We start from the raw sequence: 24,064 nt of genomic DNA, 5'->3' as shown, positions 1-24,064 counted from the left end.
AGTGAGAACAGATTCCCCACGAAGAGAAATGTGACTTTTGGCGAGAGGCTTTATTCACCACAGAAACTTCGCTTCGTATAACTAAAGTAAAGAGAACTTGTTATATGGGTACGTAGCCGCCCCACCTCGGTAGGGGGCAGAGTGGTAAATCCACTGCAGTGTATGGCGTCTCTGCAGCTCATCCTGTTACGCGGTATTTACTGAGCATGCGCACGGGAATCTTCCTTTTCCCAGTGCAGCGGAGTCAAGCCCCAGTCTTTGGCTCCGGGCTCCTTCTTAAGGAGACACAAATACTGCAAAAATGGTTCGTAATTCGTCCAGATATGTGACTACATGCATACCTAAGACATACATGATGTCCTGTGTGGTATCAGGTGTTTGAAAACATGCTTCTGGTGTTCAGATGAAGACGGATTCAGTCCTGCTAATGCCTACCCGGGTCTCCCTAAACGTGGCCTAACGACTGCCTCCACAAAGTTACTGCTTCCTGTTGTCTGTTAACGGCGTTTCTGTGGTGTTTTTAAAGAGCGTTCAACCAGCTCGTCCTTTAAGTCACATCCCCAGATCGTCCCTGTTAAACCGACGTGACTACTGGCCCGTGAGCGTATCGTTAACCCTGCTAAGCAGTTGTGCTAACTTGTTCGTTTCCATTGGCTGAGCTGCTCATGTTAACCGGGTGTAACGTGGACAGTGACAGTCCAGCTACTATGGACACAACAACAACAACGCTGTAAACTAACTCCGAGTCGGCTTGTGTTCATTGTTACTTCCCTATTGTTAAATCTGCATCTCTTCTTGCAGGGTTTTGTTAAAGTGGTGAAGAACAAGGCCTACTTCAAGAGGTACCAGGTCAAATTCAGGAGGAGGAGAGGTAAGCACCCTGTGATGATCGTTCACAAACCCCCTGTTGCTGTGATGAGTGTCATTCTGTAAGTCCTTCATCTTTGTGTCCCTTACAGAGGGTAAGACTGACTTCTTTGCTCGCAAGCGCTTGGTTGTCCAAGATAAGAACAAGTACAACACACCTAAGTACCGGATGATTGTCCGTTTCTCTAACCGGGACATCGTCTGCCAGGTAAGCATTTGTGCAGATCATCCTTTTTATTCTTTTGATTGTGTTTGGCATGCTTACTTGACTAGAAAGGAGCCGCAGAGACCGTCAGGAGATGAGGTGAGGGGGGGGGGGGGGGGGGGGGGGGGGGGGGGGGGGGGGGGGGGGGGGGGGGGGGGGGGGGGGGGGGGGGGGGGGGGGGGGGGGGGGGGGGGGGGGGGGGGGGGGGGGGGGGGGGGGGGGGGGGGGGGGGGGGGGGGGGGGGGGGGGGGGGGGGGGGGGGGGGGGGGGGGGGGGGGGGGGGGGGGGGGGGGGGGGGGGGGGGGGGGGGGGGGGGGGGGGGGGGGGGGGGGGGGGGGGGGGGGGGGGGGGGGGGGGGGGGGGGGGGGGGGGGGGGGGGGGGGGGGAAACAGGGCAGAGAATGATGCCCTGTAAAGGTCCAGCCATGAATTGAACTGTCCATGGCATTTGTGTCCATGTGGCATAAACACTAACAACCCTGCCTGATGAACCTGTTTTAATCTGAAGAAGTAATGCTTGTTTAATTACTATATTTGATTGTGGATTGGACCTAGTTTTATAAGATCATCAAATTCTATCAATAAAATGGTAAATATATCTTCCTGACTAACTTGAACATGGCTGAAGTAAGTTGACTGTGTTTCTTGGTTGCTTGTATATTATATATATATAGATATATACTGTACTGTATGTATATATATATACATATATATGTTGACTGTGTTTATTGGTTTGTTGTATATAATATATATAGATATATAATGTACTGTATATACTGTGCATTTTATATTTATATTTTTTACTGCTATTTTATTTGATTGCTTTTCTATTATATTATTCTATTCTATTGTTTCTATTATTGCTTCTGTATGTATGCTGCTGTGGTGAAAAATTTCCCCTCGGGGATTAATAAAGTATATACCTACCTACCTACCTACCTAAACTTTCCCAAATTAAGCTGTTGAGTGTTGGGGTCGTAGTTAGATCATCGTAGCATACTCCCAACAAAACATCAATCTGAATCGTTTTACCTAATGCATGTAAACAATAGACGTAATGTCAGGAGTCGAGGCTTAAAAGTCCATGTTAACTGATTATGAACGGGCTGTGAATCTGTCTACTTGTGATTGTGTTGCAGATTGCCTATGCCAAGATTGAGGGTGACATGATCGTGTGCGCTGCCTACTCGCACGAGCTGCCAAAATACGGGATCTCCGTGGGCTTGACAAACTACGCAGCAGCCTACTGCACTGGTCTGCTGGTGGCCCGCAGAGTATGTAATAACCCTGCTCATGCATATTGGATCTCTGCCTGGGATATTAACATTTTCAAGATTTGCTCAAATTGGGTTATTGTAAAATCAAATAATTGGGCACAAGTAAACTGAAAAATGTGAATAAAAGTAATGAGCTGCAGACACAGAGATGTCCCACTTTGAATTTGATTGATGTTGGAATTTTCTGTCCCCAGCTTTTGAACAAGTTTGGCCTGGACAAGGTGTACGAAGGCCAGGTGGAGGTGACGGGCGATGAGTTCAACGTGGAGAGTGTTGATGGTCAGCCCGGTGCTTTCACCTGCTACCTGGATGCTGGGCTTGCTAGAACCACCACAGGCAACAAGGTGTTTGGTGCTCTGAAGGGAGCTGTGGATGGGGGCCTGTCTATACCACACAGGTAAATTGTCACACTTCCTGGTCACATACTTGCCTGGATGTGATGAAGAGCTGTGCTTAGTGAGAATGTGTGTGTTAAGAGTAGGAGAGAGTTGTTGTCTGCTACTGTAAAAGTGTTTAAATTAGAGTATGGAGGAAAGGTACCTTGCCATAATCAAAGTTGTTATAGAAATGCCACAGAGACAGTAATGGTTGCCATAGTGAATGCAACAGGTTGTATTCTGTTCATCATCTGTCAAGGTAGTTTGAATGATTTCTAGGTATGTGTCGGGGCTGCTCTGTGAAATACTGAACAATAATTGGTTTAAAACACTCTTTTTACATGGAATATCTAAATATGGATTGAAAACCCCCCCTGCTGACCAGTAGTTATACCTCTGTCAAAAAGACAGGGACTCAAAGCAGTCCTGTGTAAATGGATAATTGTTTCACTTGACCCTCCTACCGACCAGGGAATGCAAATCAAGACACTGCATACGAGCGTTATCGCTTTTGGGGACCGAAAATAATTAAACTGTAGATTCAAGTTTCTCGTCTTCAGAGAGAAGGTCTGAATAAGGAGGGCGTTGTATGAATGGGTCCAGTGGTAGTTTACAATGGTTTTGAGCCATATGTTCATTTCATAATTTGTTTGCCACTTGGCCTGTCTACCTGTGGAATGGCTTACCTGCTTGTTAGTGACTATGGCAGCAGTGAATTAGAGATGAATCAGCCATCCTGTCAGATGAGTGTTCCTTGCGGTCGCATTTAGAAGACAAGCTGAAGAAAAGCACCTCTTCCACCTCTGCAAAACTACATTTCTCGTTTTGGACATAAATACTGACCTTGCATGCACAGATGCGAGTTGCCTACAAGCTGTAATCACTTAAAAGTAAATCCATTAAGGATGTGTTATAAATTAAGAAGAGGAAAAGACACTTGAACACATTTTCAACATGGTTGTATTCATGCATACCTCTCGGTGAAATGAACGTCCTTTTGTCTGTTCAGCATTTTAGATTTCCAGTAGTTTGTCTTATATCTGGCGTTACAATGAGATCTTTAGTTGGATACATTGTGCATTTTTATCACATTGTAATGGAGCTGTTTGATGTTTTCTTTTAATTTTCTGAGCCAGTTTCAAATCCAGTTTGCTGTGTGACTCCATTCATGAGAAAGCTAGGTGTAAACAGCAGCTGAGCCCTGAAACGCTGCTTGTTTATTGAGCCATTACCATTTGCCAAAATCCAGTTATGATTAACTAATTAACATACCTGTCTCAGTGAAAATGAAAGTGTTTACAGCATCTGTAGATTTTATGTAATTGCTGTTATCAATGCAGTAAAGATTCATTGTTTCACTGAATCAACATTTTATTATAATTTTTTTCAGCACCAAACGCTTCCCTGGGTATGATACAGAGAGCAAGGAGTTCAACGCTGAAGTCCACCGCAAGCACATCATGGGCGTCAACGTGTCGGAGTACATGAGCTACCTGATGGAGGAGGACGAGGATGCTTACAAGAAGCAATTCTCCCGCTTCATCAAGAATGGAGTCACCCCTGATTCGGCAAGTCCTCTTCATTTTTCCATGACCTCTCCTGTTTATTACGTTAGAGACACTCAAAGGAGGATTGCATGCTTGAGTTTTGTTTGAATCAACCTGGTCAGTGACATTACAAGCTGCAGCAGCTGTTAACACAAGAAAACAGCATGTAGACATCGTCTGGGCAGAAGATAGACAGGCATCGGTCAATATTTGCCTTTTAACAGTAGGAAACAGCATCTTGGAATACTTGTTATGAATTGATCTTGCTCTTAAGACCATGCAAAACTGGGGTAGTGCAAAAAGAAAATTACTCAAGGCTGAAAGTAATAGAAACTAAGTGTTAAAGCTTGATTGTGAACTAGATTTAAAAACATTTTTTTATTATTATTATATTTGAAGCTGAAAATATAAAAACTCACCACAAACAATACACTGCAATAGAACACATCCAATGTTTTGAACAGCAATTTGAAGAATAAATTGTTGGAGCAGGTGTCTGGTATAAAGTTTGTTTCTAGCTTGAGATTGACCAATTGTCTTTCTTTCAGATCGAGGAAATGTACAAAAAGGCTCATGCTACCATTCGTGAGAACCCAGTTCATGAAAAGAAACCTCCCAAAGACGTCAAGAAGAAGAGGTGAGAAATATACATTTTAATATTTTTGTTTTGTTTTGCTCTAAGGTCTCAGACTTTCTTTTGTTCAAACTTTGAGGTTTGAGGTCACTCAACCTGAGCTCATCACAATTCCAAGAGTGATAGCTGACTGCTTCTAGATACCACTGAAGAGAATGGCTGAATTGTTGGATTCCTTGCTTTATAGTGTTCTAAGGTTCGGTTGTAAGGACTTAACTGTCAAATGCCTGAGATGACTGGTGTTGTTTGGCGCTGTATGAATTGAATTAAGATGAATATGTTGACTCTTTCAAAAAGAAGGATGTGTCAATAGTTTTCCCACATCGACCCTAAAGCCATTAATTTAAACTTAAAATGCTGATTGTGTGTGTTTTTGTAAAAAAAAAAAAAAGGTGGAACCGTGCCAAGCTCTCTCTGGCCCAGAGGAAAGACCGTGTCGCCCAGAAGAAGGCCAGCTTCCTCCGTGCTCAGGAACAAGAGGCTACAGATTGAGGCGTCCGACTTCAGTGTTCCTCAAACAAAATTTGTTCTATTAAATCTATTGAAAAGAAGTCAATCTCTTGTAGACTTATTCACATTGCACTTTAATGTTTTGAGCTGTCGAGGGCCTCCTCATGCCAATTACAATAATTAACAGTACAAAGACTTTTATTTTTATACACTAATGTGCTCGAGTCCTTGCAGGGAAAAGACTGCAAAAAAAAAAAAAAAAAGACATTATAAAGAAAAGTACGTGGAAAAGTTTGTGAAGCCTTTAGAATTCTTTTTTTTTACATAAATATGACTTGGAAAGTTGAGTTTTTTTTTTTTTTTCATTAGTCAGCAGAAATACGAGCGGTAAAAGTATGAACTTAAGCTTTACTATCTGGTGTGATCCTTGTTTAACAATAATTTAAACAAATGGTAACTATTTATGAGCCCTGCACATTGGCATAGAGGAATTTTAGCCCATTCCTTCTACAGTAAAGCTTAACAAGCTGGTCTGGCCTTGATGCAGCAAAACCAGTCATTCTTATTCCACCTATGAAATGTGGTAGATTCTTGATTTTATGGACACATGATTCTTAATTTTTTTTTAACCTTCATATGCTAATCTTAGAGGTTCACATAATTTTGCAACTCACAGGTATGTAATATTGGATACATTTTTTTACAGTATATGACCAAGTATAATATATTCCTTATTTGTGTAAATGGGTTCTCTTCATTTTGGAAAATCTGATGTTCTGGGTCATATTCGTGCAGAAATATGGACATTTCTAAAGGGTTTTGCAAACTTCCAAGCACCACTGTATTTGTCTTTTGAGTCGGTTTGATATTAACAGGCCCAGTGTTTGTCATGAATGGAAGTGAAAATAAATGAGTAGTGCAGGTTCTTAAGTAAAAATTATTAATTTACTTTTCTCCTGGATTCCAAAAATTCTCATTTTACTGCAGTAACAGAATTTAGTTATTACATGAATTTATATTAATGTATAATTCCTTGCAGCTGTAGAACTAACTCCAAATACACTCACCCACCACTTTATTAGGTACACCTTGCTAGTACCGGGTTGGACCCCCTTTTGCCTTCAGAACTGCCTTTCTATCATCTCGAACCAGTCTGGCCATTCTCCTCTGACCTCTGGCATTGAGGCATTTTCACCCATAGAACTGCAGCTCACTGGATATTTTCTCTTTTTCGGACCATTCTCTGTAAACCCTAGAGATGGTTGTGTGTGAAAATTCCAGTAGAACAGCAGTTTCTGAAATAATCAGACCAGCCCGTCTGGCACCAACAACCATGCCACGTTTAAAGTCACTTAAATCACCTTTCTTCCCCGTTCTGATGCTCAGTTTGAACTTCAGCAGGTCATCTTGACCTAAATGCCTAAATGCATTGAGTTGCTAACATGTGATTGGCTGATTTAGATGTTTGCATTAACGAGCAGTTGAACAGGTGTACCTAATAAAGTGGCCGGTAAGTGTACATATGAGGTTGAATACAAATATTCATTCAATCCCAAAGGAATATATGTTTACGCAGTGAAAATGATAGTATATTTTATTGGAAACAGGATTTGATCTTTGTCACTGTGCAATAATAGCCTATTTATTAGGAATCTTTTGTATGAGAGATTTTCTTCCATAGTAAAGTCTTGAGATTGTTCAGAATGAGTGAATGTTCAATTTCCATCTGCTCTGCCGAACCTTTCAGTGCAATGCAAGCGTACAGCTGCTTCTCGAGCTCCTCATTCACATCAGATGGTGCTCCCCTCAGTATATAGTCCTTAAGTGCTTCACAGGCTTTGGCTAAGTTTGGCCTGGTGACCTCAGGTGTGCAACGATGCTTGGTGAGGTCACAGGAAGTGAGGCAATCAGCCCCGTAGACACAATCCTCGTCCACATCGCAACGCTGCTGCCTGATGCCTTCTTGGAAGATAGCTTCAGGAACGATGTACCGCGCATCCATCACCTTCAAGTCGTGGCGGTCATTGTAGCCAAAACTGGTGGCGCTCACGTCGCACATGAGGAAGCTGCCAAAAGCGCCGTGGAAAACGTCTTCAACTAGCTCCAGCAGTCCGATGGAGATCTTGGCCTTGTGTGGCCAGGAGGGGGTGAACCACTGGTCCATGCTGCGGCGCAGACCAGCAGGAATCCATACCTCGATGATCCAGGGTACGCTAATCCCATACAGGGGAGAGTGGGGCACCTTCTCCATCACATACAAGTCTCCACAGAAGCCCAGTAACTTGGGTGTGTGCTCCCTGTCTTGCAGGACTAATGCTAGTAGGAACTCATTAAGCTGCAGCAGAGCCCATGTGGAGCGAGCCTCTGGCAGAGAGATATGGCCGTCCTTATTGGCATCTGCAATGGACAATACTTGGGTGGCCAGTTCCGCGAGGTTCGCCTGATCCCCCACTTTGGCCTGTAAAGAAATTAAAGGTGTCAATATGAACAAAGGCTGTAAATTCAGACTTAGTGGGGTTGAGTTTATCTCGTGTTTAATGATGTCTCGCTGACCTTTAGGTGGTTGAAGATCATCTCTCTGAACTTTTCCACTGAGGTCCCCTTGGTAGGTTTATTGAAAGCTGTGGTCTCCTTCCTGGGCTCCATCTCACTCCCCAAATCATAATGAGGAGCCTCCTCCATCTGGCACTTAATGAGCCCCTCTAGGTCTCCCCAGCTCCCAGAGTAAACCTATAATAAACAAGTTAGGCCTGAGCTGGAGTAATAACAAGCAGAATGGAAAGGAGTGCTATATTTAAGGACTGACCTGGCTGTTAGGCTTGGCAGTGAAGCACTTAACCAGGTAAAGGGTGTCTTTCTCACACAAGCTACTGCAGGCTGAGCCATCAATGACTCCTTTTCTGTATTTTTCACACTTAAAAATATTATATTAGTAAATTAATACAAAAACAAAAAATACAGTACAATCAAGAACATGCATTTTATACACATTTACCAGAAATAAAATACTCACGATGGAATTTTTGCAGTCGTGCCCCCGACACAGCTCTGTGTAGGATGAATACTCCACATACACTATCCAGCTCCCAACAAACACAGCCAGCCAGGAAAAGAACAAGTACTTCATGTGTAAGTAGGAGAATCTGGCCTGTTGGCAACATAAACTTGTGGTCAGAAGTTTATATACACAACTCATATACACTCACCGGCCACTTTATTAGGTACAGTACACCTTGCTAGTGCCGGGCCCCCCGGACCTCCTTTTGTCTTCAGAACAGCCTTAATTCTTCAGGTTCAACGAGGTGCTAGAAACATTCCTCAGAGATTTTGGTCCATATTGACATGATAGCATCACACAGTTGCTGCAGATTTTTTGGCTGCACATCCATGATGCGAATCTCCCGTTCCATCACATCCCAAAGATGCTCTATTAGATTGAGATCTGGTGACTGTGTTGGAGTACAGTGAACTCATTGTCATGTTCAAGAAACCAGTTTGAGATGATTTGAGCTTTGTGACATGGCACGTTATCTTGCTGAAAGAAGCCATCAGAAGATGGTCCACTGTGGTCATAAAGGGATGGACACGATCAGCAACAATACTCAGGTAGGCTGTGGCGTTTAAATGATGCCCAATTGGTACAAAGTGTGGCAAGAAAATATCCCCCCACCATTACACCACCACCACCAGCCTGAACCGCTGATACAAGGCAGGATGGATCCATGCTTTCATGTTGTTTCCACCAAATTCTGACCCGACCATCTGAATGTTGCATCGGAAATTGAGGCTCATCAGATCAGGCAACGTTTTTCAAATCTTCTATTGTCCAATTTTGGTGAGCCCATTCAAATTGTAGCCTCAGTTTCCTGTTCTTAGCTGACAGGAGTGGCACCCGGTGGTCTTCTGCTGCTGGAGCCCATCTGCTTCAAGGCTCCACATTTTGTGCGTTCAGAAATGGTCTTCTGCATACCTTGGTTGTAATGATTGGTTATTTGAATGACTGTTGCCTTTCTATATATTTTCACTTTTTCGGACCATTCTCTGTAAACCCTAGAGATGGTTGGCCGTGAAAAACCCAGTAGATCATCAGTTTGTGAAATACTCAGACCAGCCCGTCTGGCACCAACAACCATGCCACGTTCAAAATCACTTAAATCACCTTTCTTCCCCATTCTGATGCTCAGTTTGAACTTCAGCAGGTCGCCTTGACCGTCTACATCCCTAAATACATTGAGTTGCTGCCATGTGATTGGCTGATTAGATATTTGTGTTGAACAGGTGTACCTAATAAAGTGGCCGGTGAGTAGACAAGGATATCTTGGCAATTGAATTTTCAATGATTTGAACTTTTCTTTTTCTGGAGCAGAATTTGAGTATAGTACAACATACATTTTTAGAGAAAGCAAATTATTTGGTGCGCGGCCTCTTAACTCCCCGTTGGTGATCATGATTGATAAGTGGTGTTAGCTTCTTTGTGCCCACATAAAAAGTATTTGTTTGACAGCACTTGTTGGATTGACCTACACAAAGTACAATATAAGAGAATTGCTGATTTACTCAACTCAGGAATGGCTCTTGGAGTCATTGCGAGTCAACAAATGGAGATTCCAGGATTATCACTTCAAACAACCCTAAATACAAGTTATTGGGAGGTGTTGCCACTCTGCCAAGGTCTGGAAGAAGACCCAAATTGTCACCCTTAGTTGAGAGGAAAGTGGTTCAGATGGTCAGAAACAACCCGAGAACAGCCCGAGAACAAGACACAGGTCTGCCATGAACTGGAAGCTGCTGGTACAAAACAAAGAGCCTTCAGGGGTCAAGTTTTATGGTCAGATGAGAAAAATATTGAGTTGTTTGGCCACAATGATCAGAGGTGTTTTTGTAGGAGCAAAGGTCAGGCCTTTAACCCCAAGAACAATCTACCAACTCTTAAGCATGGTGGTGTTAGAATTTTGCTTTGGGGCTGTTTTGCTGCCAACGGAACATTGTGTGGCGCAGAACCGATCTGGTGCTACACATTTATTGAAGTTGTTTCTGAAAATTGTAAAAATATCTTTCAGTGGATCATCGAGACACTGCGTTTTTCTGCTCGTGTCTCACAAAGAATCTCATCTAACTTTCTCATGCCAGCCTTCCCTGTGAATCTCACAATGACACTGACACATGCTGGCTGTTTACTGACACTACTGTGTAATACTGTGATGAATAACACTGTACCCTAAACTTTGCCTAACTAAAATAACTCTTCCTTCTCCTAAAAACACATAGAACAGCTTCAGAACATGTAAAACTCCTTCTGTACTTACATTTTGCTCAAAACATTACTTATTCAATAAGTAACTTATAGTGCCACAATTCCACAAAGTAGATGGGATAGTGAAGAAGGAGGACTGTCTCAGCATTCTTCAGCATAATCCCAAACCAGTAGGTAGACGGTTTAAACTTGGATGCAACTAGGTATTCTAAGAGGTCAACGACCCCAAACACACATCAAAGCTGATTGTAAAATAGCGAAAGCAGGCTAACATTTAGCTTTAGGAATAACCTCAACCTTATCGAAAATATGGGGCCTGTGCTTAAAAGTTGAGTCTGTGCCAGGAAATCACCAAATTTGATTGAAGTTTATCAATCAGATAGATGGATGGGAGTGACATAAGGTCACAGTGACCCTTGACCACAAAAACTTAAACAGTTAATCTTTTGGACCAGCTGAACGCTTGCGCCAAGCTTGAAGAAATTCCCTCGAGGCCTTCCTGAGATATCGTATTCATGAATACTTGATGGACGGACGGACAAACTGAATTAAGAAATAAGAAGTCACGGGACTGCAAACGTGGCTAAAAATTAAACTCTTAGCCTCAACAATGCAAATGTGTTCAGAGTTTGGACCAAATCAATAAAAGCAGAAAAGTGAAGGCCATCTGAAGTAAGAACAGTTTTGATAAACAGCTGTAGAGGAAATGTGAGCTAAAACTACTGAAGTTGACGTGTCTTTAAACAGACAAACGACGAGTTGTTGCTAGGAAGTGTGTGTGTGAGGGAAAGTTTTTTCATAAGTTATGATAAAATCAGATATATAGATTATGACTTAAACATGAATCTTGGACACCAACCTGCAGAGCGTTTGCTCTTCTCTTATTGACTAATATTGACACAACAATTACTGTGATGTGTTTCTAACTCTAATTTCTTGGTGGGTAAAATTCTGTGGGAACCAAAGCGGGCTCCAGTTTCTCTTTGAATAATTTTCTTTGGTCAACACTCAGCTTTACTCTTTACTCCCAGCACACTCTCCCCTTAACACTACAGCTGCACTTGTTACTCTCTCTGTTATACGTACAACTGTCTCGTTGTAAATGACGGCAGGTAGGAAACAAAATTACTCTCAAACTAGAGGGTTGTAAATAAACCACTCAATCACTACAATATAAAACAAATTTGGCTGTAAGTCAAAACCCAGACATCTGACTACCAAAGTTGAACAGGCTAAACTTCAGCTTGTGCGAGTCCTTGTGGTCCTGATGTTGACCAAAACACTCTTGAAACTCAGTTTTAGGGTGTTCGACATTGGACCTGCAGTTGAGCTCTTCCTGGCCTTCCTCAGCTTCAGACCTTAACATATCAACTAACTGGACTCTTGCGAAGAAGTCATTTAGGGCTTTTGTTGTCCCTGATGGTAGAAAGATGCTGTCGTTCCTCTCTCCGTGGAGAACACTGATATGGACGGCAAAACCTTACATCAACAGATTTTAAGGCGAGGTAATTCAACTCAATAGCAAGAGGGCCAGATAAAAAGATCACTCTGGGCTTGAGGGCAGCACAGAGTGTTTTGTTGATTAATAGCTACTCTTAATGTTAATAGATATATTACTACATGGAATAAACTGATCATGTGCATTCCTTTGCTAGTATCCATTTCAGACAGCAAAATAAAAGATGAACATAGTAAAGTTTTCCAAAGTTACTGTCTTTTTATTATGAAATCTATTTTGTGCTTCTACAGACAGCTCATTTTCTCATCTGATGGGAAATTTGTAATGGGAATTTGTACTAAAATATTCAGAAATATATTCACTTGATTATTCCAACTCAAACTACTGAGGCCTAACATTAGCCTCAGGTCAACTTTTAAGTTAATTTGACATGAAACAAGTTCCATTAATCTACATCATTCATTCAAATTACCTTTAAAAAGGGATTTAAAAATAAATAAATAATAATAATTAATTTTTTTTTTTTGGGGGGGGGTGCAATCATGGCCTGAAGGTAAAACATGACTTGCCTGCCCACTGCTCTATCTGTGTGCTCACTGCTCACGGACGGGTTAAATGCATTCGTCCAATTGTGTCAAACATACTGTTAACCGTATGGAGCATACTGGCAATGGAGATTAAGATTCTTTTTCGTTTGCAGCCAGTGTGGAAAGGAGAAACATTTACAACAACCACCACCGACCCTTTCAGGGAACATAAGGACACGCTGTATGAGAATTGCACCTGACAAATCTGAATGTGTCCTTCAATATTAGGAAGGCACCTCAGAGCTCATCTGTCTCAAAAGAGGCAATCACTTGGAGCGCACTGTGAATGAGTCTCCTGTGGTTGGAGATCAAATTAAATTACACTTTTCCTTCACTTAACCTAAATATTAGGCTTGTGTGTGTGTGTGGAGTAATAGTGAGTAATAAAATCCAATAAAACACAGTTTATTAAAATTGCAATTTTAAAACGTATAAATGCAAATGCAAATGATTTACAAAAATCAAAGAGCAGTACAATCACAGATTAAAATGGTAGAAATCATTGTTCGAATTATTCGAGTCTTAAACACAAGAACACATTACTTTTTCCATACATTTTATAATTATTAATATTTGAAATAACAATCAACACTGATAAACTGGGAACCAAGTTGTATCATGTATTTTCTAATATTTACCATATAAACAACTGATCAGTGACTGATATAGACCAAAGTGTATCAACATAAATACATTAAACATTAACATCACTGATATATCCAACAATAATATTCTGTATGCATGAAAGAAAACTCAAATTACTTTATATATAACTAACAAAAATCACATAATCATTCGATTTTAAACAAAACAAAACAAAAAGTAAATAAGTCATAAATTAAAGAGAAAAAAGACTTGGGTGAAAACAATATAAAAAAATTAAATGTTAAAAAAATACTATAGACAATATTAAAGGACCAGCCTCCTCTTGTGGGTGCAGGCAGATTCCTCCATCTTTTGATGTCTTCGCTTTTACTTTTCACATTAATAATAATGAATAATAATATTCAGACATTCCTGTCTAAGGGTGTTGCATTCAAGTGAAATTCAGTGGATCAAAAACCAGATAGAATTTTTAATTATATATAATTGATAAACTGTAATTCATTGAGAGCACTTCACGTAACAGATATTTTTTTTTAAACACAGATACTTAAAAACCTAACATAACCAAGTGATTATTATTATTATTATACTGCAAAAGTTTATGTATTTTTTTGTGTTTTGAAAAAGCAATGAGAAATAAGCATTACAAATAAAAATTCTTTGAAAAACAATAGGGCCTTTGTGCCACTCAACGCTCGGGCCCTAAAGATGAGTAAGTATGAATGTTTACATATTAAGTCTCTGTCTCAGCTTGAGGCTGCTCTCCTCTCCTGGTCTTCAGGATCACAGCGACCACAGCAACACAAAGCATCACCAGCAGGACAATGAACAGTGAGGACCTCACTACATGAGAGGTGGAGGAAATCCCAAAGGGCTCTCTGTACTTTAGAAGAGTTTTGGATGCTGACAGGCACTGAAGGCCAATGTCCCCAGTCCCAGGAGATTCAGGAAATGGAATTAGGTTCAAGTAGATGACTTTTGTCAAACTGATGTTCTTCCAGAATAGAGACTGCTCAGCAATGGCATCAGTGACAGGACACTGCAACACAGCTGTCTCTTCCACTGAGTAAAAGATCATCTCTGGTGCCAAATTCAATAGTACATGATGACTGCTGAAACACTGCTGTTGGTTCATCACCAGACTGGCAAACCACCCATTTTATTTTTATGTCCAATACACGAAGAGCTGAAGTGTTTTCCACCTTTTGGAATGTTCCTATTACATTGTTCACCACCAATGTCCTATTGCCTTCAAAAACTCTTGTCCACATTACATTTCTTATTTCATACTGTATCCACTGGACCGTTAGATTTTCAGCTGCTCCCTCACATGGTAGCTCCGCTGTTCCTCCAGGACTCATAAAAACATCTTTTGTATCAGTAATATTTGTTGTGCCACAAATAATAAAACTGATATTTCTCTCATATGTCACTTTGCCCTCAGTCCAACACTCCCCTTGGTACAGGCTGAAGTCTGAGTAGGTCAGATTGTTGATGGTGTAAGAAGAAACATTCTTCCAGGTGTTAACTGACAGTCGCCGTTTCAAGTCTTCAGCTACTGTGGAGTTCTCAGACGAATGGTCAGACGTGTTCCACCGGAAATACTTGTCTTCACCAACAGATTTAGAGAACAGACAGAAGTTGGCCTCCTATGGTGGGCGGAAGGAGTACCTGTCTCCTTCATTTATCACTTCCACAGGTTCTGCGGCTTGAATGCTGTAGATGAGAGCAAACAGCAGGAAGAAAAGCTGTGTGACTGCAGCCAATCTGCTCTGAGGTCTCCTCCTGAGTGTAGCACTGACTGTGCTCGCCTCGCTCTAAGTACTGTATCCCAAACCTCATCAGCGACTTGTCGTCTGTGGTCAGAGGAGGAACACGACATCTTTATCACATCATCATGTGAAACTATTCGGTTCTGTATTCGCTGGTGCTTCTATGCTACAATATGCAGATCAAAGGGTTAGATCAAATAATGAAGTGCTATAACTGAAATATAAATCATTTTCTAAAATGCAATTCTGCAAAGTCCATAAATAATATTTTACAGATTAATAAACAGCATAAATTAGTAATATAAACTTGCGCAATCAAAATCACACAAAAATTATTTTTTTTAATAACTAAAGTGAAATTTTTGTTGTGAAACAGACATGACACTTGATGTTCTGTTATTGCCTGTATTGGTTTGAGACAGTTCAGCATAAATGAGTACTGAAATGTTTGGTGTTAAGTTACAAAAGTAAAATGAAGATATGACTAATTATACTCATCGTTCTCCGTACATTGTTGCTGTTTGTGAATGCAGCCACACGAACTGTACTTTTATTAATCTACTCATATAATTTTATTTATGTCTTTATTGTTATTATAATATACAGCCCCTGTCCAAAAAAAGTTGGGATGCTGTATAAAATGGGAAAAAAACAGAATCCAATGATTTGTAAATCTGTTCTATTTTCCATTAAATACAGGTTAATTCTGTTTTTATTTACTTTTTACACAGGGTCCCAACTTTTTGGGAAACAGGTTTGTAAATGAAAGTGACTTTACATGACTTAACTGAGCTACATGACTTGGTATTTAATTTGAAAGTAATGTACACATCTTTACATGTCAGATACTGTCCGTTGATATTTTTCAACTCTTGTTGACCGGAAAAAAAATGACGAACGTTCACTGTTCAGCGCAGAATAAACGGTCAGCAAAGGTGACAAGGGTCAATCTGCTGGCGTTCATTAAAACAATTTAAAAATATGCTGCGATCAGGAAAAAACGCTTTGATGGACATGGGCCGTAGGGAGTTGCAGCGGTGGCAGTGTCGGCTGGTTTCGGCGCATGCTGATTGGTTCAAAGTAACCCGAGGTCTACGCCCAATAGAATGGAAAAACGGTTCCCTGTGGAGGGTGACAAAACACATATATTCACGGAGCGAAATTGGGTTCTGGTTCACACCAGGTTATATCACAACCGACACCTAGTCCAGATCTAAAAAAACAAAATACATTTATTCTATTCACGGTTTAGATGTGGAAAAAAAGCCTTTAAATGTCCCTTTGCTTTCTCTTTCACAAATTGAATAAAAGGCTGAGTGTGTTCACATAAGAGAGGGTTTTGTAGCATCTGACCAATCACAAACATGGGCAATAATGGACAGCAGAGCGACATATTTTACAAATCAGGAGCAAATGATCATTTTTGAAAAATATGAAGTTAAACACATAATCCATGCTGAATGCAGCACAGCTACAGCTGCCAAATGCACAAAGGTTGTGCAAAAAAAAAAAAAATCGCAGACTGTGTGAATGTGTAACCCAAGTCGAAGGACATATAATATCACTTTACCTTAGCACAAGTGAATATCATACTCTAACAATATGTGTATTCCACAAAATTAACTTATCCCAATCAAATGGAATCTATAGCGGCAGGGAAAGCCAGGGAGGTCTGAACACTCTGCCCGCTACAGGACTGTCACTCCCTGCACCGAGTTCCACCGGATCCTCTGGTGATGACATTTTTCAGAGACAATTAATTGTTCAGTAGGTGCTGCTTTGGTATGGTTTGGTCCGATATCTTAAACATAAACTGCACTGGACCACATTAAGTTTGCAGCGTAAATGACTACGGTGATCTACCGAGGTTAAAAGGGAGCCATCCTAGCTTTAGTCTTAATCACCTCGCTAACCCACTAATCCCGCTTCGTAAAACACCTCTCTGGCACTGAGCCCACCTCACCCAGCTCCTAACCCCATGCTTATCACAGTGAGCTAAAAATACCCCATCATTCTGAAAAAACTCTTAACTTAAGACTTATGTACAATGTATTTAAAAAAAAAAAAACAACTAGAGGTACAGTTACACAACATGTTTTATATTGACTTATGAACACATCCTTGACAAGTGTGTCCAATTTCAAGCAATTTGGAGTTTTTCTTGTGAGCTACAATTACTTATTTAAAACTGTCACTTAGATATCAATATTTTAGATTGTGTACCTTGCACCATTTGTGCTTGATCCCCTAATAATAATAAAAGTCAGAGCAAAAACAATATGGTGTGACAATGATAAGTTGTGCATCAAATTCATGATTGTTTTTCCATGATTTATGTTGTACTTTCATTCTGCTCCAAAAAAAGAACAGTTCAAAGAAATCCTCTTTAGCTCAAAATTGCCATGACATTCATGTGAACGATGACTGTATGTAATCTTATGACCACAACTTTATTTTAAACATTGACATCACCTTTAGAGTGAATCTCACCTGTACAATGGAAACGACATAGAATTGAATAGAAGTACTAAGACTTTCAGTTGAGTGATACAGCAGTCTTCCAAAAAGAAAATGGCATTGGACTTCATTCATTAAATCATTTTCACCACACTGTGATCTGTGGGTATTTCAGTGTGGATTTGTTTTTCCACTGACATACATTATAATGGAGATTAATGAGAAGATTAGTCATGTTTGTAGGTGGAGGTCAGTTCATCTGTCTCTTCATGTCACAAGCACACAATGTGCCCCTGCCATGAAAGTTTTATTCTATTTTATTTTAAATTAAGGACTACTAGAAGAATAAGCTAGCCAATGCAGTTGAGGTGCACTTGAGAAAGTCACTTAACCCCTTTGTGGAATGCCTTGCTACCTTCCTCAGGACCTGTATTAACAGAAATGGAGCTGTTTTTTAAATGCAAACTATCTATTTAACTATCAATTTCAAAAAGTATTATTGAAGTGTGCATTTTCAGAGATCATAGTCTGATAAAGTCAATAAAACAAGCTTTAAATTCATGTTTATGATAGTCAGTGATTGACTATTTCTTTTAAATGAGTGCTGAGTAATTAACTGTAAATGCTGTTTTTAGTCTGGAGTGTGGAACATCTGAGTCCGGACTCATTACCTTGTTTTTTGATTTTCTTTTTAATTCTCCAGCTGACATAATATACAGTCTGTTTAGAGCTATATTGGCATTCATTCAACTGGAGAACATTAGTGAAAAATAACAGACTTTTCTTGCACTCAGGGCTAGACATTGATGGACTCCCCTGCTTCCACACTCTGCCCATTGTGGCAATCATTATTGGCACAAGTCTCTCTATCTCCATTTCCCTTATTCTCTTTCCTCTCTGCGCTCCATCTTCTTTAACGCCAAAAACAACTGTTTAAAAACAGTTTGACAAAACGTACGACCATTTCACAATGCAAGAAATGGCAAATATGTTAGATTATTTTCAGTATTGATAAGTAAATTATATTGTATTTGTCCTTTGTCTCCCATTTTCTGATTGTAACACGACATGATATAGAAATAAGATTTCAAACAGCGTTGGCGTGTAATCAAACTTTTCTCCATGCAGTGCCTTTCAATGTCATTTCATTCCTCATGTTTTAAGGGACAAGGAGACAGTGTTGTTTTCTCACAATACTAACGCACAATTTCTGATTAAACCTGAATTAATTGAGTGTTTGGCCAATTGAGGGCAGAGCATCATTGGATATTGAGAAGTTCTTTTTCCAAGAAAAAATGTTCCTAAAGCCTTAAAGTGGCTTAGGTTTAAATCTACAGCTTTGCCCTCATTCGCTTTGTGTGAGACTATATATTTACGAATAGTCCCTCGTTCCGAATTGAACAAATAAATAATATAGTTTGCAAAATTAAACTGTACAGTTAATACAGTGAGATTGTAAAGTTTTAAAACTTTGAAACTTACCTTTTGACAGTTGATAGAAATGTTGTTAAAATATGTCCCACTACACCTCACAGAAATAGAAAATGATCTAATTATCAATCACAACCTATTTCACGCTAGCTATTTGAATATGATTCTTGTTGCTTTATCTATCGATTGGTTTACATACAAATCTGAGAATGCAGGCCCACAGCAAATTTAACAGCATTCCCCACACAAGTAAGTGCTGTATAACTTTCATCAATTTTTCCATAGGTGAAATGAATCAATAGCAAAAACCTTATGGAAATAACAATCTGTGGGGGAAACAACTGATAGCTGGCCTTTTCCTAATCGATAGATTGTGGCTTTTATTTCAAGTCTGGACAATGCCTTTCTATCTGTGGGATTATGTATTGACCCTTTGTGAGCAGAGAGTGTTACGCAAACATGGCTAATGAGACGATATTGATTGTGGCTGCTGTTACTGCTATTAATTAGAGACTGACTGGGAACTGTGGCTATATGCTGAGGTTAGTGGAAAGAAACTGTCTTTATCTGTTTGAACTCCTTCTTGTGCACCAAACCACAGCCCTGTCAGAAAGCCTCTGTCTTCACACTGTTTTTACCCTGAAAGATCTGTGAAATTACATGCAAAGAATTGCGGACATACTGTACTGTTACAAATTGCCACCCGATGTTCAACTATACTGAGGCAGAGAGGAGATTGAAGCTGATCACAAGCAGCACATTACTGTTCTGACATTTGTTTTCTACAGCCTGCACACCATTCATCCATTATGTATGATTATAAAGCAATCCCTTGGAGGTTGCTGTTTAATGGGCTGCTGTGCTGCGCCAACAGAGAACCAAAAGATGGATCGGGTTTTAGGACACATTAATAAAGAGTTTACCTAAAATTACTGACAAATATTGAAACATCCCCTATATTATGGGTCAGAAAATGTGATCCAGCTAAAATAATGACGGGAAGGACGACCTCTGAGTGTGCCATTAACATTTCACTATGCTTCCCCACTTTTCCCCCTCAGTCTCTCTAAAGGAAAAAGGATGCCACACTGCACAGACACTACATAGATCTGACTCATCAGTCCAGATAGCAAGCAACCCCTCCTGTCATCCCCTCCCCCCTCCGGACACACACACACTGACGCGCACACACTGACGCACGCACACACACACACACACGCACACGCACACGCACACGCACACGCACACACACACACACACACACACACACACACACACACACACACACACACACACACACACACACACACACACAGATACAAGGCAGGCATTTTCATGCTGACTCAACCCTGCAACATTAAAATGTGTGAACATTACTTTAACAGCAGCTATTATGTCTGTCATGCAGCTATTTAGCAACCCTAACGTTAGGTACTCAGTGTTCAACAATGCACACATTAAATGCATGCATGTAATATTCCTGCAAAGACTGCAGCTTCTTGTCAGGGGAAACCTCCTCACATATCTGAATTAACAAGTCTGGGGAGTGATGTGCAAAAAGATTCAAGCAGGACTGCTGAAAAAACAAGTTATTGTTATGGGTAAAAGGATATATTTGTGGTATTCAGACTATTAAATTATCATTGAAATCTAACTAGATATTAACGAAGTTTGAATTTTCCTATTAAAGCAAGAGACTTAATAACACATTTATACTCAGAGATGTGGAGAATTTATGGGAACAATAAAATATTAAATAGAAATTAAGAAAAAAAGTACTGAATTGCTGTCAAAAGAATTTGAGTAAATGAGCAAACCCCGTAATTGAAATGGCAGCATTGTGACAAGTTTTTAAATTGGCACTGTATGTAACCACTTTACCTTGAAAATATATTTGGAGCGTCTTTGGAGTGATCTAAAGACATAAATCATCTTTATTAACATATTTAACCAATTGCAAAATCCTAAAATAAAAATAAAATAAAAAATAAACATGAAAAACTAAAAAGACCAAAATTTCCAGCTAGCAGGATTTATCAGTTTTTGTATTTCAGTGGAAATAGCTTCTTTCCAGGGATCATAATTGACACTTCTTAAGTTGTCACGAGAAGGCTGGGGTGGCCTAGAATTTTGAGCGATGCTGGTGGCTGTCCCTTGAGAGTGGCTGTCTTTTCTCACTGCACTTGACAGGTTTTTTTCTCTAAAATGGATACAGACAGGAAGCAAGCAGCCGCTGAGATAAAACTGTTAAACCAAAAGCACGTAGTGGCTTCAGATGAATGTCTCAATTAGAAAAAGCGTTCGTTAGTCTGATGATTACCTTCTAAGTCTCCAAGAGCACATATTCAAGTTAACTTTTTTCCAATAATGTAAGTCTGTGGATCCTGCATTTGGGTTCCTGAGACCTCCACCTGTCCTTGAGGGGCTTCCCCAGCAGGTTAATTTTACCCATGAAGAATGCCACTGTGGACTTCACCTAATTTCCCTCACATCAGTTACATAATGTTTCTTCAACAACTTTCCAGATGAGGTTGATCAGGGCGGCATTATATCAAATACAGGTTTATGAGTTAGGCTAATATAATTTTGCATGAAAACAATGTTTGTTGCAATGTATCATCCAAGTGAATGGATAATAAAGCAGAACAGTTCACAAATATTTCTCATTCTGTGCTGACCCCTCCAATATATGTTACGTTGGAACTATGGAAGTACAGTATATGAAGTGGTCTTGAACTTTTGCAGCCTCAGAAAACAGCCTCTTATGGATGTATGAATGTACCAGCAGATGCATCATGGAAGTGGTTGCCACAGCAACCAGGATCAAGAGGATGGTTGATTCCTCATTCCTGCCGAGCCGTCGACCATCAAGTCACTTTATGATTCATGAGAAACCCAGAGCCTACAGAATTTTGCAAATGACCAACAATCCATATTCTATATATTAAGGTCAAATGATAAAACAGATGGAATTGTTATCAGTCGAATCGTCGCTATTAACCTGTAGCGAACATCCGCGTACGCAAACATGCACAGACAGAGCCGGAGTAGATTTCCAACTGGACATCACACCACAGAAAAGAGGGATTTCCCAGACCATTACCTGGATGTAGAGAGGCTTTCTGAAGAACCCCCATGGAAACACACCTCTTGCCATGGCAAATGTAGAACATCTCCCAACAGCTGCTGAAGGAATATTTTCGGCGTTCACAGTCGTATCAAGCAACGGCTTTTTTGTCTAATCCTGGAAAATATAAAAAAATAAAACATGACTAATTCTGTCGGCAGCACAGTGGATGTGCGTTCTGACGCAGCGAGGCAGCACACTGAGCTGTGCCGCTGGCTGCAGCGAAGTCAGACTCATGCTGGGCCATGCTCACTTCTGTGGGCGTTTGGACCAATTGCAGTGGGAGGATAGCTACCAGTTTGTAACCTTTTTCGTTTCCTCAAAAACGCTTACTGATACGTTTGGGTTTGTATTTTTGCACATCCTCTAATACATTTTTTGCATATTATGAAAAATGATTTTGGTGTTTCCTGTGACAGATGTATGTGCTTTACAGTTTAGTTTGGGTTAACTACAAATTAAAACATACCACTTTCTCTTCCACAGTTGACAGCATGTGGCCCTGCATGTTCTGATGGTTAATTGATTTTCAACTCCTGCTATTCGTCTTAACTTAACCCTGGTCATGTTTTTAATAGCTGACATGAGTTTTACTGCTTGCAGTGAAAAATTAAATATAGTCATTATTTGAGTAGCAATAGGTCCTCTGTCCTCTTTGAAGTAACAGAACCCTGTGGAGTGGAAAGAAAAAGGGGTTAAACTGAATAAAGAAGTACAACCGCGCTTCATAATGACCGTGAACCATTACCAAAGCATGCTGTAGCTTGTAATTCTTTGTTAATGTGTTTGTCCTGCCTCCTGGGCAGACACTGCTTTCCATTTTATTCTAATAAAGATCAACATGCAGCTTTTTTCTTTATAACCGTCTCTACTTATTAGAACTTTCCTACTGGACAAAGCTTATAGTTAGAGCTGGCTCAGATGACCTTGAGTCATCCCTTAGTTACGCTGCTATATGCATAGGCTGCTGGAGGACCTTCAATGATGCATTGAGATACCCTCCTCTCCACTCTTGTTCTCTCTCCATTTATTTATATACCCACATCGCATCTCATTACCCATATTTTTTCTCTCCAGTAATTCATTTATTGTTTGTTGTCTCTATGGAGTTCTCCTTGCTCTCGTAGTTCTGTGCTTTGTTTTTTGGTTTGTTTTTTTCTGCAGGTATCCCTCGCCCTGGAACTGCATTTTTTCTGGTCTGCACGGTTACTGGCTCCACCAACAATGTATTGTCTTATCTTATTCTTTTCTCTCTTCCTCTCCCCTCAGACCAACCGGTCCAGACAGATAGCGACCCATCTCTGAGCCTGAATCTGTCAGAGGAAGTTTTTCCCCCTTGCTGTATTTCTCTTTTATTGAATTGTTGGATTCCTCTCTATAATGGTGTAAGGTTCTGTTGTAAGGACTTTCCTGTGCCTTCAGATAACTTGTGATTTGATACTATATAAATTAAAATCGAATTGAATAGGGAGAAGTCTCACATTTCAGTTGGGACTACTGTCAACAGAGCAGGAGGAAGGAGAATAAGAGACTGTCAGTTTCAATACCAAAGTGGAATCATGAATCACCCCATTCATGGTTATTTCAGATAGTTTGACATATTCTGAATTGATTTATTTTCTTCTCACGCTGAACATTTTTTACAAATGGAGCAAAGGGAACAGTTGTAGAGTATCCTTTCATTTATGTCTTCAGATTACATTTGCATATTCTTAAAAAAGCATAAAACATATAAATAGCTACAAATCCAGTCTGTAAGGCTTCTCAAGCTTGTGTCCTATTACATCCAAAGAGTCTTCTGTACTCTTTCTGTGTACTTTCTTACTGTGGTTTGTGAGTCCTCTTGCTGGTATCCATGAGTGAAGAGATACAGCACAAGCATCTCAAGGGAGCGGAGTAGCAGAAGGTAATGGGCACTCAGTTGTACAGCACATTAGCAAATGCTGCATAGGCATTATTATCCATCAAAACAGACGTCAGTGCTAACTATTTGTGATTTATTTGTAGTATTGCTG

General features: G+C 40.2%; 2 protein-coding genes across 3 annotated transcripts; one reads left to right on the top strand and one right to left on the bottom strand.

Moving 5' to 3' along the window:
- The first annotated feature begins 219 nt into the window (after positions 1-219).
- Positions 220-5,455, top strand: LOC138624074 (large ribosomal subunit protein uL18). The gene is made up of 8 exons (XM_069703959.1): positions 220-304; positions 802-871; positions 960-1,075; positions 2,211-2,345; positions 2,543-2,745; positions 4,116-4,293; positions 4,821-4,909; positions 5,299-5,455. Exons 1-8 carry the CDS (start codon positions 302-304, stop codon positions 5,396-5,398), a joined length of 894 nt encoding a protein of 297 aa, XP_069560060.1. The 5' UTR covers positions 220-301; the 3' UTR covers positions 5,399-5,455.
- Positions 5,456-5,541: 86 nt separating this feature from the next.
- Positions 5,542-22,294, bottom strand: LOC138624073 (divergent protein kinase domain 1A-like). Of its 2 annotated transcripts, none has more exons than XM_069703956.1 (5): positions 22,026-22,294; positions 8,370-8,504; positions 8,163-8,270; positions 7,910-8,086; positions 5,542-7,814 (listed from the first exon to the last, which is right to left on the bottom strand). In XM_069703956.1, the coding sequence occupies exons 1-5, from the start codon at positions 22,077-22,079 to the stop codon at positions 7,002-7,004; spliced, it is 1,287 nt and encodes a 428-aa protein (XP_069560057.1). In that variant the 5' UTR covers positions 22,080-22,294; the 3' UTR covers positions 5,542-7,001. The 2 variants fall into 2 exon arrangements, with proteins under 2 accessions (XP_069560057.1, XP_069560059.1); XM_069703958.1 differs by lacking the exon at positions 22,026-22,294 and adding an exon at positions 18,974-21,221.
- Positions 22,295-24,064: the final 1,770 nt, after the last annotated feature.

The sequence above is a fragment of the Brachyistius frenatus genome, unplaced genomic scaffold, assembly GCF_029030835.1.
Source record: "Brachyistius frenatus isolate BFR_SWC_R1_liver_20210118 unplaced genomic scaffold, ASM2903083v1 Contig_49, whole genome shotgun sequence".
In the NCBI taxonomy this organism is placed as follows: Eukaryota; Metazoa; Chordata; class Actinopteri; family Embiotocidae; genus Brachyistius; species Brachyistius frenatus.
The sequence above is the reverse complement of the archived record's forward strand: the minus strand, read 5'-3'. Positions and strand labels throughout refer to the sequence as shown.